Below are 17,726 nucleotides of genomic sequence, written 5' to 3' on the forward strand. Positions count from 1 at the left end.
TCAATGACATGAGCTTCATAGCATGGCCTCTTAACTTCTCGTGAGTGATCATGAGTGACTACAGCTGGTGACTTCTCTGAGGCCATTTAAAAAGGGCTCATTGGATAAAAACACCCACAAACGCTACAATGGGAAAGTCAAAGGAGCTCAGCACAGATCTGAAAAAGAGAATCATTGACTTGAAAGTCACTTGGAGCCATTTCAAAGTAGCTGCAGGTTCCAAGAGCAACAGTGCAAACAGTTGTTTGGAAGTATAAAGTGCATGGCGCCGTTTTGTCACTGCCACGATCAGGAAGAAAATGCAAGCTGTCACCTGCTGCTGAGAGAAAACTGGTCAGGAGGGTGAAGAGTCAACCCAGGAGCACCAAAAAGCACATCTGCCAAGAATTAGAAGCTGCTGGAACACAGGTGTCAGTGTCCACAGTCAAGCGTGTTTTGCATCGCCATGGACTGAGAGGCTGCCGTGCAAGAAGGAAGCCCTGCTCCAAAAGAGGCACCTTAAGGCTCGACTAAAGTTTGCTGCTGATCACATGGACAAAGATAAGACCTTCTGGAGGAAAGTTCTGTGGTCAGATGAAACAAAAATTGAGCTGTTTGGCCACAATGGCCAGCAATATGTTTGGAGGAAAAAGGTGAGGCCTTTAACCCCAAGAACACCATGCCTACCATCAAGCACGTGGTGGTAGTATTATGCATGATTTACAGAGAGTCAATGGGACAATGAAGAAGGAGGATTACCTTCAAATTATTCAAGAAAACCTAAAGTCATCAGCCCGAAGGTTGGGTCTTGGGCGCAGTTGGGTGTTCCAACAGGACAATGACCCCAAACACACATCAAAAGTGGTAATGGAATGGCTAAATCAGGCTAGAATTAAGGTTTTAGAATGGCCTTCCCAAAGTCCTGACTTAAACCCCATTGAGAACATGTGGACAATGCTGAAGAAACACGTCCATGTCAGAAAGCCAACAAATTTAACTGAACTGCACCAATTCTGTCAAGAGGAGTGGTCAAAGATTCAACCAGAAGCTTGTGGATGGCTACCAAAAGCGCCTAATTGAAGTAGAAATGGCCAAGGGTCATGTAACCAAATATTAGCATTGCTGTATGTATATTTTTGACCCAGCAGACTTGGTTGCATTTTCAGTTTACCCATAATAAAGTCATAAAAGAATCAAACTTCATGATTGTTTTTTGTGACAAAGAAGCATCTGTTCCAATCATTCTATCAGAGGAAAATCAGAGTTGTAGAAATAACTGGAAACTCAAGACAGCCATGACATTATGTTCTTTACAAGTGTATGTAAACGTTTCGCCTGGGCCCATAACCTGTTGGCGCTTGTGGCGCAGTCATTGCGAGGAATAACTTGCGTTATTAGTATTCTCGACAGAGGAAGAAATCACACCTATCACTCAGTCACCATTGGACCGGAACCAACGGAAACTTTATTGACAAACCCACATTTACACAGAACAGTGCAGTGACGTATGACATCACATGTCAACAATTATATATCTGATGGGAGGTGTTGGAGGTTCCGCGTGCAGGAGGCGGCTGCTCACGCGCCTCAGCATCTCCCGCCTCGCACGGATCAATATAGTGATTAGAGTTTGTAGCGTTCGGATCAAAGCAGCAGCCCTGCAGCCCCCCCCTCCCCCCCCCCCCCCCCCAGAGCCCGTCATAGTCGCAGTGACCCCGGAGCAGCAGCAGCTCCGGCTCAGGTGTGAAGGTGTGAGAGTGACGTTGCTGTTTGATCCTCCAGAGCCGACGCGCATCAGGATGGTGGTGAAGGAAGACAGCGAGGTCGTGTTAAACTGCTCCGCTTCCGGCAGCGTCAGGGACCAAGTGTTCGACTGGAGGAAAGACGACGACGTGGACGTCTTCCTCTACAGCCGGGGCCTCACCTATGGGAGCGGCCTGAGCGGCCAGAGCCCCCAGTTCGCTGGACGAGTCGCTCATTTTCCAGAAGCTCTGGATTTGGGAAACGCGTCGATCAGATCAAAAAGGCCGAAGTGCGCGACAGCGGGAATTACACCTGCACATTTCCACGTTCTGCTCCAGTCCTACGATCTGAGATTTCCCTTGTGGTGGGTGAGTTTCTCCACCCAACACACAGGAAGGTGTTTCCACAGGTGACACTGGCGCCAGCGTGACGTCAGCGGCTGAACGCTGGTGGTAAAAGCGTGAAAGAGCTGAGGATGGGCCACATTTATGGACTAGAACAGACATTATATCAGTGCCCGAGACTGGTTAGGATCCTTTAGTGAAGCAATAATTCATCTGTGATTAAACCGTAGTTAAGCCACGCCCCTTCCGGACAGGTAGGTTCAAATACCTGCGAGCGAAGATAATATAAATACGACAAAAGGAAATTAAATAGAGTCAAAGAGGATTTAATGTTCCGAAGTTGCATCTAATCCGACGGGAGCAGAAGACAAATGCAACAGTCTGCACACACAAAGCAACATTTACATATTTACACTGGAGATTGGAACAAACATCACGCTACAAACATGTGGAGATGAGCAGAAGCTGAAATATAGAATTAAATCACAACACAACGCTTCTATGAAACAGTCTGATCTGTGAAACAGATGTCACAATGTTGTTTCCTTACGACTTTAAATGTGTCTAAATGACAATATTAATGCTCTTTTTTTCTAAATGTCACCTGTTGCTAATTTCAGACACAATTTCTAACATTCTGTCCTTTGTGTTTTTGCCTTTCAGAGTGCATCTTAAAAGTTCGACCACCGGGAGAAGGTGAGTGCAGGAATCCTGGAAAAAGGTCGGATTAAATGAAGTTTTCCTGTTTTTACACAGACAAACAGATGAGATTGTTTGATGCGTTTGTTAATGTGATAAAGGGGAATTAAATGTGATATTTTGACCATTTCAACCATTTTAATTGCAAATTCATTTTAATGTTTTCTATTTTAATCAATGCAAGAGTTTAAGGTGTTTACTTTTATTCAGGTGTGAATTAATGTTTAATAGGATTTTAAATTATTACTTTGGAGTTTTCTCCTACATTTAAACAATTAAAAGCCCTTAATTTCCCCTCAAAGATCATCTTTCCATTTTGATTTTCTTTAATGACCCATTTGTGACTGTGGATGCTCACAGGTGCCTCTCCAGAACCGCTGATCCGGATCGTTGATGGAGGACCAGACCGGGCGCTGCTGCTGTGTGAGGTTAAAGGAGCTCATCCCAGACCTGCCGTCCAGTGGCAGGACAGCTCTGGACGTGTCCTTCCTGCTCAGGAGACAGAGTCTGAAGAGAGAGACGGACGCTTCTACGTCACTGTCAGAGCCAACGTGAGCAGGAGCGGCGACTACAGCTGTGTGGTCACACAGGAGGACGTGTGTCACCAGATTAGCTCAACTACCTTCGTTCCCATTGGTGAGTTATGGATTTACACTACGGCTACTAATAATTAATATTTGTAATTATTTTAATACTTTAAACTGTTTACAAACGGCAGTAAAATTCCATCAGACTGCACAGGAAGCTGCAGCGCAGCAGACAGGATGTGACATCATAGCGTGATGACACACCTGTGAGTCCCAGTCAGGTGATGCAGCTGCTCTGCTGGTACCGGTCAGACGTGACTGGACTCACCTGACCGGTGCAGCTCTGCCAGGATCCTCCACACGTTCTGGTTCCATGAAGTCTCTCAGAAGTGTCTCTGGACCCGATGGTCCTCGGATCAGCACCCACGACGAGCCTGGAGGGAGATTAGAGCTTTCTAACGATGACGCGGTCAGACGAGCACCAGCGTGACAACGGCTGCTGTGTTCCTCCTCTGATCCTCATGTTTAACACTTATTGTGCTTATTAACGACAGATTAGTCAGATTATAAATTGGCCTGTTAATGAGTGACATCAAAGCTTGTGTGACATCATCTCAAATGATCCAGTTTTCACCAAAATCCAGAGAATTCAGCAGAATCCAACATTGTTCAGAGTCTCTGCTGTGGTGGCCAGCAGGGGGCGCTGCAGAGAACATGAGGGGAATTTAATTTAATTTAATTACAGGACAGGTCAGATGGGATTTTGGTAAAAGTGATTAAACTCGGTTAATTTCTTCATGATCGTGGTCGTTGTTGGGAAATGTTTTATATTAACGGGTCAGAGGGCGGAAACGTTGAGTTCTGATGAGCCTGAATCACTAACGGTCATTTTATTCTGGTCCACACACACACACACACACACAAAATATTTATTTTTATGTGGGGAAATTCCTCAGAAAACAGAATTATGATATTTAATTGTGGGATTATTAAAGATTAATGAACACATTCAAACTAAAACTTAATTTTGAGCAACGAACAAAAGATGAAAAGACGTCAAACAGATTAAAGTGTCGTCCAGTGAGTGATGCTGATAGACTGTTGCTATGGCAACAGGCCGTCATGATGCTGTTGCTGACAGGTTGTTTTAATGACTGATGATGATGATGATGATGATGATGATGATGATGATGATGATGATGATGATGATGAAACAACAGTGGTGTTTATGGTGGCGCTGACCTGGTGTCTCCATGGTGATGAAGGTCTCCTGATGCAGCAGCTCAGGTGCTCACAGGAGCTTTAAAGGTGCCTTTAACTCCTCCCGTCAGGTGAGTTTCAGCCAATCAGCTGAGGCCTCCAGGTGATGACGTCATCACTTTAACAGCCCATCAGACCTGCAGCAACTGATTAAACCAGGAATTAATCAGGAAACTCAGCCTGGTTTTAAACTCTGAAATGGTTCAAATTCACATTTTCAGAGGAAATGAAGAGAAGATGAAAACAGAGAAAGAAACGGAGACGACTCGTCCTCTTTAACTCCTCCCTCTCTTTCAGGGTCGTCCACGGGCGTGCTCGTTAGAGTTATTGTCAGTGTAGTTGGAGTTAATCTCTTTCTAGTTGTGCTGGTTGTCGTCCTCGTCTTCGTTCTCCTAAAGCGTTGCTGTCCCAAAGGTAATAATTACACCTACGTGATGTTTGATGGTTGAGGCTGGAAGCTGCTGGAATCATTTCGTTGCTCTTCCGCCACCACAGAGAAGCCGATGGTGTCGTTAATTTGCCTTTTGTGTTTCTTCAGCAGCATCAGAACCAAACGAGAGGTGCTGGTTCTAATGAAATGCTGTGATCTCTCCTGTCTTTAGGTGAACTGGCAGCAGCTTGTGACCAGTTCACCACTGACCCTACAGACGAGGAGTTGAGTTTTCTGAAGAACCAGGAATTTGAGTCTGATTGACGGGTCCGATTGTCCACCACAGGTTCTGTTGGTTACAGATGTATTTGAACGCTCCGCAGCAGCCGGAGCTGATGTTGCTGTAATCATTCCTGAAAACATTCCCATTTCATATTCCCAGCTCTCAGCCACTGATGGGCTGCACCCACCTGGGCCAGAGCTCCTTTTGAAAATGAGTCCAACTTCACCTCATGTCTGACTTCTTCAAACATTCTGGAATTTTGCAGGAGTGTAAACGGGAGATTTTGGTCATGTGACAGGAAACAGGAAGCTTTTATTTACGGATCTGACGCAGGAATAAACAGCTAATTTATACTTTAAACGGCTTCAGCTGGGACTCATGGCACTGTTACCTATTGTTTGTCTGTTGCTACTTTATTTTCATGGTTAAAAGTTGAGTGATTTGTTAATAATCGTAATTTTAGAGAAACGTGGGTCCGTTCATGATTGCTCCGTTTTACTGCCCCCTGCTGTCGGTGTTCAGAATTGACGTCGGCAGTTGAGAAACCCACCGTGGAGGCGGCTTTGATAGATTATTGATGATTGATTATATATCTGATGCGAGGTGTTGGAGGTTCCGCGTGCAGGAGGCGGCTGCTCACGCGCCTCAGCATCTCCCGCCTCGCACGGATCAATATAGTGATTAGAGTTTGTAGCGTTCGGATCAAAGCTGTTCCCGAGCTCGAGGCTGGTGAGGACTTTAGATGCTGCGTCATAGCTCCTGCAGACGGGTGCGTGTGCGTGCGTGTGCGTGGGCGGCGTCTCCATCCTGCAGAAGCTTTCAGATCATTTGCGGGACTCGAACTTCCGCCTGTGAAGCAACCTGGCTCCGTCTCCGGGGACCTGGGCTGGTGCCAGGGGGCCCTGCAGCCCCCCCAGAGCCCGTCATAGTCGCAGTGACCCCGGAGCAGCAGCAGCTCCGGCTCAGGTGTGAAGGTGTGAGAGTGACGTTGCTGTTTGATCCTCCAGAGCCGACGCGCATCAGGATGGTGGTGAAGGAAGACAGCGAGGTCGTGTTAAACTGCGCGCGCTTCCGGCAGCGTCAGGGACCAAGTGTTCGACTGGAAGAAAGACGACGACGTGGAAGTCTTCGTCTACAGCTGGGGCAGCACCTATGGGAGCGGCCTGAGCGGCCAGAGCCCCCAGTTCACTGGACGAGTCGCTCATTTTCCAGAAGCTCTGGATTTGGGAAACGCGTCGATCAGGATCAAAAAGGCCGAAGTGCGCGACAGCGGGATTTACACCTGCACATTTCCACGTTCTTCTCCAGTCCTACGATCTGAGATTTCCCTTCTGGTGGGTGAGTTTCTCCACCCAACACACAGGAAGGTGTTTCCACAGGTGACACTGGCGCCAGCGTGACGTCAGCGGCTGAACGCTGGTGGTAAAAGCGTGAAAGAGCTCAGGTGCTCACAGGAGCTTTAAAGGTGCCTTTAACTCCTCCCATCAGGTGAGTTTCAGCCAATCAGCTGAGGCCTCCAGGTGATGACGTCATCACTTTAACAGCCCATCAGACCTGCAGCAACTGATTAAACCAGGAATTAATCAGGAAACTCAGCCTGGTTTTAAACTCTGAAATGGTTAAAATTCACGTTTTCAGAGGAAATGAAGAGAAGATGAAAACGGAGAGAAAGAAACGGAGACGACTCGTCCTCTTTAACTCCTCCCTCTCTTTCAGGGTCGTCCACGGGCGTGCTCGTTAGAGTTATTGTTAGTGTAGGTGGAGTTATTGTCGTCCTAGTCATCGTTCTCGTAAAGCGTTGCTGTCACAAAGGTAATAATTACACCTACGTGATGGTTGATGGTTGAGGCTGGAAGCTGCTTGAATCATTTTGTTGCTCTTCGCCACCACAGAGAAGCCGACGGTGTCGTTAATTTGCCTTTTGTGTTTCTTCAGCAGCATCAGAACCAAACAGGGGAGGTGCTGGTTCTAATGAAATGCTGTGATCTCTCCTGTCTTTTGGTGAACTGGCAGCAGCTTCTAACCAGTCCACCACTGACGCCTGCACACCTGCTACAAACCAGGAGTTGAGTCGTCTGGAGAACCAGGCACCTGGGTCTGATTGACGGGTCCGATTGTCCACCACAGGTTCTGTTGGTTACAGATGTATTTGAACGCTCCGCAGCAGCCGGAGCTGATGTTGCTGTAATCATTCCTGAAAACATTCCCATTTCATATTCCCAGCTCTCAGCCACTGATGGGCTGCACCCACCTGGGCCAGAGCTCCTTTTGAAAATGAGTCCAACTTCACCTCATGTCTGACTTCTTCAAACATTCTGGAATTTTACAGGAGTGTAAACGGGAGATTTTGGTCATGTGACAGGAAACAGGAAGCTTTTATTTATGGATCTGACGCAGGAATAAACAGCTAATTTATACTTTAAACAGCTTCAGCTGGGACTCATGGCACTGTTACTTATTGTTTGTCTGTTGCTACTTTATTTTCATGGTTAAAAGTTGAATGATTTGTTAATAATCGTAATTTGAGGGAAACGTGGGTCCGTTCATGATTGGCTCCGTTTTACTGCCCCCTGCTGTCGGTGTTCAGAATTACTGGAAATGCAGCTTATGTGAAAATGATCCATTATACTTTTTGCTTCATTTTGTCAGAGGCTGTACTTTTTTAAAATACATTTTTACTGGGGTTTTTTTTTTTATATAAAAGTCTACACTGGTTAACTTTATTTCTATTCAAGGTAGTTTTCCGTGTCGACTGGACTGTTTTTGTTCTCTTTTGAAGATGTTTCACCTTCTATCCAGAAAATTCTGTTATTTTTTTAATCTCCTTAATTTGAATAATTATTGTTCAGTTTGTTTAAGAAGACGAATTAATTACAGTTTGAAAGAAACTGAAGCCTTAAATCCCAAGATTGTGAACCAAAGTGATGGAGCAGGTTGAAAGGTAAAAACCTATGGAAGTCAGTTAAATACATTTAATCAGGTGTAATAAATAATTTTGAAAGGCTAAATCAAGGAACTGATCCATGATAAAGGTTTAAAATCATATATGGAAAATTCTGGTCATTTTCCAATTGAGAAGCTAAAAGGAAATTTTAGTATGGAAAATATAGGATATATTCTGCTCTCTGCCACCTTTCATTCAAATGCTGTTTTCATGAAAATATACCTGCTTTTTCTTTATGTAATAAAATCTATTCATTAAATGAAATGTCTTATTTGTCAGGTCAAGAGAGAGTGGAAGGTTTTTACACTGTTATTACACCTCAGATTCATTCTGTTCACATATGAAGATACAACAATCACAAACATGGAGCCATAAAGGGAGATGTGCCAGACTGAGGGAGACCAGAACCAGAACCAGAACCTGCTGGTCCAGAGTCCCTTATAAAATAATAGAATCAGTTTGTGTTGGTTCCTTCACTCTGAACACCTCGTTCAACATCCCGACATTATATTTATGAGTTCATATCTACGTTTTAATCTATTTTCCAACCTTTAAAATGGTCAGAAACACAAAAGCATCACATTTGTCCGACAGCACATTAAAGTTTCAAGATTCCAAAACTATGAAGCTCCTGGTGCGGCTGCATGAGGGGGTCGGGCCGGAAGTAGCTGTGGGTCCGTCTTCTAACAGTGTCCCCCGCTACTGCGCTGCGGTTGGTTCCACAACACGCAGCACGTTCAGTTTCAAACTTTGAAGATGAGTTCAGACGTTCGTGTTGGAAGTGTTTGTGTACCTTTACGAAATCTGCAGAACTCGATCCAGTCGGTCAGAGACCGAGTCAAAGGTAAAGATCACTTCAGACGGATCTAGAAACGGCAGCTAGCTAACGCTCCTCAACGAGCTACTGGCCTGATGTGTCGCTCAAGTGAAGATAAAATCGTGACCGTCGCCAATAAAACAACACTCAAACCTTCATTTAAACCGTTTTAATATATCACATCATATGAAAGATGCCATCGAGGAAATGGAGGTACACACACACACACCCTCCCACAGACACACCCACACACCCTCCCATGATGACAGAATTTTCCTCCTCCTGGACTCTTGATCTGCTCCTCTTTCAACACTTGTTAATTACAATATTTAAATATCAGCCAACACTGATGAGAACACGTTCTTGATGACTTCCCCATGTTGCCATGACAACCATAAATGAGGCAATTCTAAGACCAGAGACCATAATTGTTTTCCTATTTTATGTAATTAAACTAAAATTAAACTCTAAACTTTTGTTTTCCTGTAATTGATTTCGCCATTTCTAAATATAATTGATCATCTAATACATAGGTGTCAAACTCTGGCCCGTGGGCCAAATTTGCAATACAGTATAATTATATTTGGCCCACAAAGCCATTCTAATTGACTATTAGAGCTGGGCCATCGGTATTGTTAAAGCGCATGTGCTAATACTACAAATACCAGAATTCTCTGCTGGTGTTTTGGTGTGAAAATCCACACTCCACATCAGCTGGTGGTGGTAATGCACCAATTTGTGGCTTGCCAACCACCAAGAGAGAGGAAGTAGTCATTGCGACCTTATATGCTAATGCTAATTCTGGCACTACCCCTCTGAAAAATGATTAAAGGCAGAAAATAGTTCCTTTCTGAACAGGTCGGAGGCAGAATGTCTGTTCAGATATGTAGACGGACCCGTCTGTCTTGTATGTGGAGCCAATGTTCATTACAAGGAGAACAACAACCGATAACACTATAAAACACAACACCAAGACAAGCACAAACACCTGGAAATGACTCAAAGGCACCAGGAAGTAGAAGAGATGAAAAGGCATCACATTTACATTACATTAACTTACAATGGCAAAAGATTACTGTTGGAATTCAAAAGAGAAGAAATGAATGCCAGTGATGTGTTTTTTTTATTTGAATTTCGATTTTGCATGTGTGCAATAATAAATTATATATTGTGTTGTGTTCAGTTGTTGAGCAAAACTAGTTTGGGTCCATATCAAAAGGTTCCGTGTTGTAGCTGGAGGAAGATTTTTTCAATAAATATCAACGTTGGCCCGTGACTTTGTCCCAGTTTTGAATTTTGGCCCACTGGGTATTTGAGTTTGACACCTCTGCTCTAATACATTTTAAAATAAGGTAGTGTTTTTATTATTTTATAAATTAATAAATTTGTTGATGTTTGAGGGAAACAAGCAGGAGATAAAATGGAAAACACAGATTACACCATAAATCTGGTTATTAAAAAGGGAAAATGAAAGAAAATCAACATTGTCAGAGGAGAATTCACCACATTTGTTCTCCCGTCGTGTTCGTGACGAGAACAAAACAGATAAAACTGATATTTAGACTTTTACAGCAGCTTTAGGACGAGATGAGAGATTGATAAAGACCCGGAATGTTTTAGAGCCCTTATTAGGCTGATCTTTGGTGTCTGACGGACTTTATCCCAACTATAAACCGATAAAAGCTTTAAATCCACGTCCGAGCTGACAACAGCGTCCCCTGCTGGCCGGAGCCTCCGCTGCACCACAGAGGTGAAAAGTGCAGAAACACGATGTGTTTAGATGTATAGATGAGTAGATGTATAGATTTGTAGGAGTGTAGATGTATAGATGAGTAGATGTATAGATTTGTAGGAGTGTAGATGTATAGATTTGTAGGAGTGTAGATGTATAGATGAGTAGATGTATAGATGTGTAGGAGTGTCCTGCACTCCATCCACCTCCTGACTAAAGCACATGCACGCCACCACTCTGCCCCCCACTCACTCACATCTACGCTCACCCCCCCACGCTGCACCATACATGCCCCTCCATCACTACTCCCATGTCTGCCATCAGCATCACAGCTCATTCACTCCATTGAAACCATCATTTCATACGGACAGAAACCCAGGACTGTTTCCAGACGCAACAGTGCTTTTATCGTTCCCATGAAAAGACAGGTGTGGGGTTCCCCAAGGGTCAATCTTAGGTCCAACCCTTTTTAATCTTTCCATGCTTCCTCTTGGTGACGTCATCAGGAGCCACGGCATCAGCTTCCACAGCTATGCTGACGATACGCAGCTGTACATCGCCGTGGCTCCTGGTGACACAGGGCCAGTTGATGCCCTTTTTAACTGTATTCTAGATATCCAGTCATGGATGGCAGAAAACTTCCTACAGCTCAACCAGGACCAAACAGAGGTCTTAGTCATTGGTCCTGAAGGTCAGAGAGAGAAACTTGTACCAAAATTAAAGGATTTTAAACCATCTCAGTTTGTAAAAAATCTGGGTGTGATCTTTGACTCTGAGCTTAGTTTTATCCCACACATCAAAAACATAACAAAGGTAGGTTTTTACCACCTGAAGAATATAGCCAGAGTCCGCCCGTTCCTCTCTCAGGCCAGCACGGAGGTGCTGATGCACGCTTTTATCTCTTGTGGTCTAGATTATTGTAATGCCCTGCTCTCTGGTCTTCCCAAAAAGAGCATCTCTAACCTACAATTATTACAAAACTCAGCTGCACGGGTGCTGACGAGGACCAGAGGGCGGGAGCACATCACACCGGTTTTAGAATCGCTGCATTGGCTACCCGTGCGTTTCAGGATCTTAAGTTTCTTTTATTCGTTTTTAAATGTCTTAATGGTCTCGGCCCGACTTATTTATCCGACCTGCTTCTATTCTATCAACCCTCGCGGACTCTGAGGTCCTCCGGCACCGGCCTTTTAACCATTCCACATGTAAGCTCTAAAACGCACGGGGAAGCGGCCTTCAGTTATTCTGGTCCCCGACTGTGGAACAGCCGGAGAACCTCAGGGCCGCAGAGACTGCTGAGGTTTTTAAAAAGAGGCTCAAGACACACATTTTTAATCAGGCCTTTAACTGATTTTCTGATTATTTTCAGTTTCTTTTATGTTCTCATGCTTTTTTATGTCTTATCCTTATTTTACTTGATACTTTTACTGTTTTACTCCCTCAGTTCTTAGTTCCTTAGTTTTTAGCTTTTATACCTTTTATCCCATTTACTGTTTTAGTCCTTCAGTTTTTAGCTCCAGTGTCTCCTCATGGTGTCTCCTCATGGTGTTTCCTCATGGTGTTTCCTCATGGTGTTTCCTCATGGTGTTCCTCATGGTTGTTTCCTCATGGTGTTTCCTCATGGTGTCTCCTCATGGGGGCCTGCCAGGCTGGGAGATGTTTCCGGTCTACCACTGGGGGCGCTGTCCCATGGACAGCTCTGGCCTGGGGGGTTAGGGGGCTCTGTGCCTTGGTGTGGAGCCTCCGGTCTGTCCGGGTCGGGCTGCTTTGTGGCGGTACCACCTGTGGCCACGGACCGTGACTCCCTCGGCCTGGTGGGCCTCCAAAGGTGGCGTCTCCTTCGCCTCAGGTCTCGGTGCCCAGCCATGTCTCAGCTTGTTTGTGTGGTGTGTGTGTGTGTGTGTATGTATCTGTGTGTGTCCTTTTTCTTGATTCTCTTGTTACTCTTTGTTGTTTTTATCCTCTGTGAGGCACTTTGTGCTACCCAGTGTATGAAAAGTGCCATATAAATAAAGATTGAACTGAATTGTTAGATGTAGATAGATTAGTAGATTTATAGATGAGTAGAAGTAGATATATAAATGTATAGATGTGTAGATGAGTATCGCAGGTCAAATGTTCTGGACCAGGTTCTTCTCCCCGCCCGATTGTTTCTGTTCCTGCAGATGATTCCATCCTAACTTGACCCCGCAGGAGGATCCACCTGTTATCTGACCCCTGAGGCTAAACTGGGACCAGTCATTACTAATTCGGACAGGTGAGCAGCTCAATCCTGGCTTCGCTGATCTGTCCTGTTATAGATGTTTTATTACACGTGGGACCGGCGCAGACACGCTGACATGATCTTTACTGGAATTTTCTGTTTACTGTAATCTGATCTGAACCAGGTCCAAATGTGTTACGCCATCGGGGTGTGGAGTACTGAAGAACTGTGGAGGTGAGGAGAAGGTTCCTCCCCATGATGAGTTCCTCTGTCTCTCAGGAGGAACTGACAGAGTTTTAATGTCCCATCACAGAATTGTGAAGAAACGACGCAACCAGAGAGAGGAGGAGGTTGAAGAAGTGGTGAATCTGCAACAATAAAACCGAGATTACAGTTTGATTGAAGCCTCATTTTCTTTGATGATGGTGAATTTCATCACTTTCGCTTTGAATATCGGTGTAATGGCACTCCATCCTCATTTAACGTACCATTTTTAAGCTGCAGACACAGTAATTCTTCACTCGCATGACATGAGATGTAATTCCATTTTAAGAGTCTTTATATGAATTCCAAAAGATTACAGCTCACATAACGTGACGGTAAGAAAACGTTGTGCTCCCGTATCTAATGCAGCTCACCTGGCCTGACGCTGCGCATGCGCTCTTAAGTCAATCTCAGGGAGCGGCATCCAAAACTTTACATCAACAATCCTTTTAATATTACGAGTTACACAGTAACATGCACCATGCATCAAACAAATACAAACATAAATTGCACGTCATTTTTACACACATCAATTCTGCTCTATGGCTCTTACATATCCGGCCCCTAATTGGGTTAACTGTAAGATTACACAATTATCAATTGAACTCAAAACTAAGAGCCATCAAATTAAAACTATTAACATAATAGAAATAATCTTTCTTAACTAAAATAAATCTTTTCTTACATATTGTCCATTGTGTTTACATGGCTTCCTGCAAAAGGCATAACTTCTGCACAGACCTCTCCAGGGTGCTGTTTTTGTCTGCAACTTCACCCTCACAGTTCCACTGGAATCAGGGAAAGTTTGTACTATTCTTCCCATGATCCACGTGCTTCGTGGAGATTAACTGTCCACTACTAGCACCACATCTCCAGGTTCAAAGTTCCTTTTTTGTCTCGTCCACTTCTGGCGTTCCTGTAGGAGGGGTAAGTATTCACGAGTCCACCTACGCCAGAATAGATCCGCAAGATACTGTACCTGCCTCCAACGCTTTCTTGCGTATAGGTCATCCTTGTTGAAGATTCCTGGTGGCATGTTGGGCTGGGTCTTCATCAACAGCAGATGGTTGGGAGTCAGAGGTTCAATGTCGCATGGATCATCTGACACACTTGTTATGGGTCGGCCATTTATTATACTTTCCACCTCACAAAGAAAGGTTTGAAGACTGTCGTCTGTGAGGGTCTGTTCCTTTAGCAGAGCGCCGAGAATCCTACGCACTGTACGTATTTGCCGCTCCCATATTCCTCCTTGATGTGAGGCAGCTGGACTATTGAAAATCCATTTGATGCCCCTCTCTTGCATTGTCTTCTCCATCTCTGATTGGTCCAGGTTTTTTACAGCTTCTCTCAATTCCTTCTCGGCACCAACAAAATTGGTGCCATTGTCGGAACGCATTATGGAGATCTGTCCTCTTCTACTTATGAAACGACGAAGGACATTGATACAAGCACTTGTGTCAAGACTATCTGCCACCTCGATATGCACTGCCCTGATGGTGAGGCAGGTGAACATAACACCGTACCTTTTAACAGTGCTCTGGCCCCGTTTCACTTCGAATGGGCCAAAGTAATCAATTCCAACGTTGGTAAACGGCGGTTTGTCTGGTAAAAGACGATCTTCCAGCAGAGGTGCCATTTTTTGTTCTCCACCTTGTCCTCGAAGTCTTCTGCAGACCGTGCATTTAGATATGATCTTCCTGATGGCTGAGGTTGCTTGAGGGATCCAAAACCTTTGTCTCAACTGCAATAACATGTAGTTGCGCCCAGAGTGACCGATCTTCTCATGGATTTCATTCAGTATGAGAATTGCAACTCTGGAGTGTTTGGAGAGTATCACAGGATGTTTGGTCTCAGCTGGCATGGCCGCTCTGTTGAGCCGTCCTCCTACTCTCAGGAAGCCATCTTCGGATCAAGCCTGTACAGCTGGCTGCTTTTCTTGACAGGCTTATTGCTGCAGAGAATTTCCTCAGGAAAGCATTGACTTTGGCTGTACCGGATGATTTCTGCCTCTGCTGTCATCAGCTGCTCAAAGGTAACAGATCTCCTTTCCATAGTACTTCTGTACTTTTCCATGTTCTGTTGCACAATCACCTTCTGCTTCTCTGGATCCTTTTCGGATTGACTGGTCTCACTTAGAACTTGTTTTTCAGGTGGATCAACAACTTTCTAACTTCCATAATCCATGCAACCGCCCTCTTCAACCGGTTCCAACTGTCGTAGTATTGAAGTAATTTGGACATACAGTCAAACTTTTCATCGATTGTGATGGTGTTTACTGTGATAGTTTTAACCTCTGGATCATTCTGCATGTTCTGATTCATGTTTTCTGGTCTCTGTGGCCATTCACTTTCTGGCTGTAAAAGGAACTGTGGGCCATTTATCCAGTCTCTATCTTGCATCAAGCTTCTAGCTTTCAGACCCCTGGTCACCTTGTCAGCCGGGTTCTGCGACGTCCTGACATACCTCCACTGCGATGGCTTGGTGGCCTCTCGTATGAGTGTAATCCTGTTTGCCACGAAGGTCTTGTAGCGGGCAGTCTCGCTGTCTATGTATTTCAGGACCGTTGTGCTGTCAGTCCAGAAGATTGACTGCTGGAGTGGGATCTGCATTTCCTCCTGCAGCATTCTGTCCACCTTCACTGCAACTACTGCTGCAGTCAACTCTAGCCTTGGAACGGTGATCTGTTTTAGCAGCGAAACTCTAGACTTCCCCATCGCAAGTGAACAGTGGATCCTGCCCTTGTCATTCTCCAGAACGAGGTAAGATGCTGTGCCATAGGCAACCTCGCTTGCATCAGAAAAATGGTGCAACCTGGCCACCTTTGTGGTTCCAAAGTTCTTGGGTTTGACACATCTACTGATGCTGAAGCCTGAGACGAGAGTAAGATCTTCCAGCCACTTATACCATCGTTCTGTCCGGGAGTCACTGAAGTCCTCATCCCATCCTAGCTTTTCTTTACACAAGTCCCTCATAAGAAGCTTGGCGGGGAGTATCAGTGGTACTAGGAAGCCAAGAGGGTCGTAAGTAGAATTTACGACAGAGAGAATTCCTCTTCTCGTCTTGGGCTTGTCCTGTGACTTGATTCGGTACGTAAACGTACACCATTGCACTCCTAGAGCTCGCTCTGTGGGCAAGTCATCCTGTGCGAGATCCAGGTCTTTCAGCTCAGTAGCTCGGAGTTCTGCAGGAATGGATGACAAGACTCTCCTGCTGTTACTGACCCACTTTGTGAGGCTAAACCCTCCCTCAGCACACAGGTATCGAAGGCTCTTTACCAGGGCAACTGCTTCTTCCTCTGTAGCCACAGATTTCAAACAGTAATCTACATAAAAATTACGTAGAACCGTTTCCATGGCTTCTGGGGCTGCGGTGCCTCTTCTATCTTCTGCCGTTCTGCGTAGCGCATAAGAAGCAACACTAGGGGATGAAGTTGCTCCGAAAAGATGTACGACCATCCTATAATCCTTTACAGGTGCGCTAAGGTCACCATTCGGCCACCACAAAAAACGCAACAGGTCTGCATCTGTCCCCGGAACTCTGACCTGATAAAACATGGACTCAATGTCCGCCATCATCGCTATCGGTTCTTCCCGAAACCTCATTAAGGCACCAATGAGTGTGTTGGTGAGGTCAGGTCCCTGCATCAACTGACCATTGAGCGACACATCCTGAAAAGTGGCATTGCAATCAAAGACCACACGTATTTTCTTTTTCTTCGGGTGGTATACCCCATGGTGTGGGACATACCAAACCCTGTTGTCGTCACGGGAAAGCTGATCTTGAGGAACTTCCATGGCGTAACCTTTTTCCAGTATACTGTCCATAAATCTTCTGTAGTCCTCAAGAAACTCTTTGTTCTTCATCAGCTTTCTCTTCAGAGCAGCAGCTCGCTGTTCGGCCACACAGCGGTTGTTGGCCATTTTCACATCCTTGTCTCTCAGTGGGAGCCCCACACAGTAATGTCCATCTGTAAACTTGGTTGTCTTTTGCACTGACTGCATAAACAATTTGTCCTCCTGAGACATTTCTTCTTTATCGTCATATAGACGCTCCGGAAAATCTTTGTTATACTGCTGTATCAGTAACTGTTCCACTTCCTCCACTGCAACTCTGTTAACACCGTAATGAGCTGTTTTACCTCTGAAAAGTGTGTTTTCGTTTGTCACTGGTCCACACACCATCCAGCCAAGAACCGTCTTTACCGCGTAGGGCCCTTCCTCCTGACTATTAATTACATGCCAGGGCTCCATTAATTTAGAGTTGTTGGCTCCAATGAGAAGGCCTACATTAGCATTGATATGCGGTGAATTCACGTCACTCAGGTAAGACCACTTCTGTAGATGTTGCTGACTGGGAATGTTTTCTCTCTGGACAGGGATGTTACTGTGCGTGAAACCTTTGAGTAGTTGCAAATACTCTTCTCCCTCAAGGTTACACACCTCCAAATCCGTGAGCAGATAACTGGTGATCAACTTTTGTTCTCCTGCGTTGTTCTCTCCCATTGTACTCAATGAGATCCGAGTCAGCTTTCCCTTCTCATTCAGTTTCTTCCTGAGGTCCG

At 45.0% G+C, this 17,726-nt stretch overlaps 1 protein-coding gene across 1 annotated transcript in view; it reads left to right on the plus strand.

Annotated features, from left to right (window-relative positions):
• Positions 1-17,726, plus strand: part of LOC130523864 (hemicentin-2-like) — a 174,734-nt gene that overhangs the window by 102,092 nt on the left and 54,916 nt on the right. Inside the window, exons 11-12 of the mRNA XM_057029467.1 lie at positions 2,730-2,762; positions 3,126-3,401. Of these exons, the coding sequence (XP_056885447.1) occupies positions 2,730-2,762; positions 3,126-3,401 (309 nt within the window). The remainder of the gene's footprint in view (positions 1-2,729; positions 2,763-3,125; positions 3,402-17,726) is intronic.

Source organism: Takifugu flavidus, chromosome 4 (genome assembly GCF_003711565.1).
Source record: "Takifugu flavidus isolate HTHZ2018 chromosome 4, ASM371156v2, whole genome shotgun sequence".
In the NCBI taxonomy this organism is placed as follows: domain Eukaryota; kingdom Metazoa; phylum Chordata; class Actinopteri; order Tetraodontiformes; family Tetraodontidae; genus Takifugu; species Takifugu flavidus.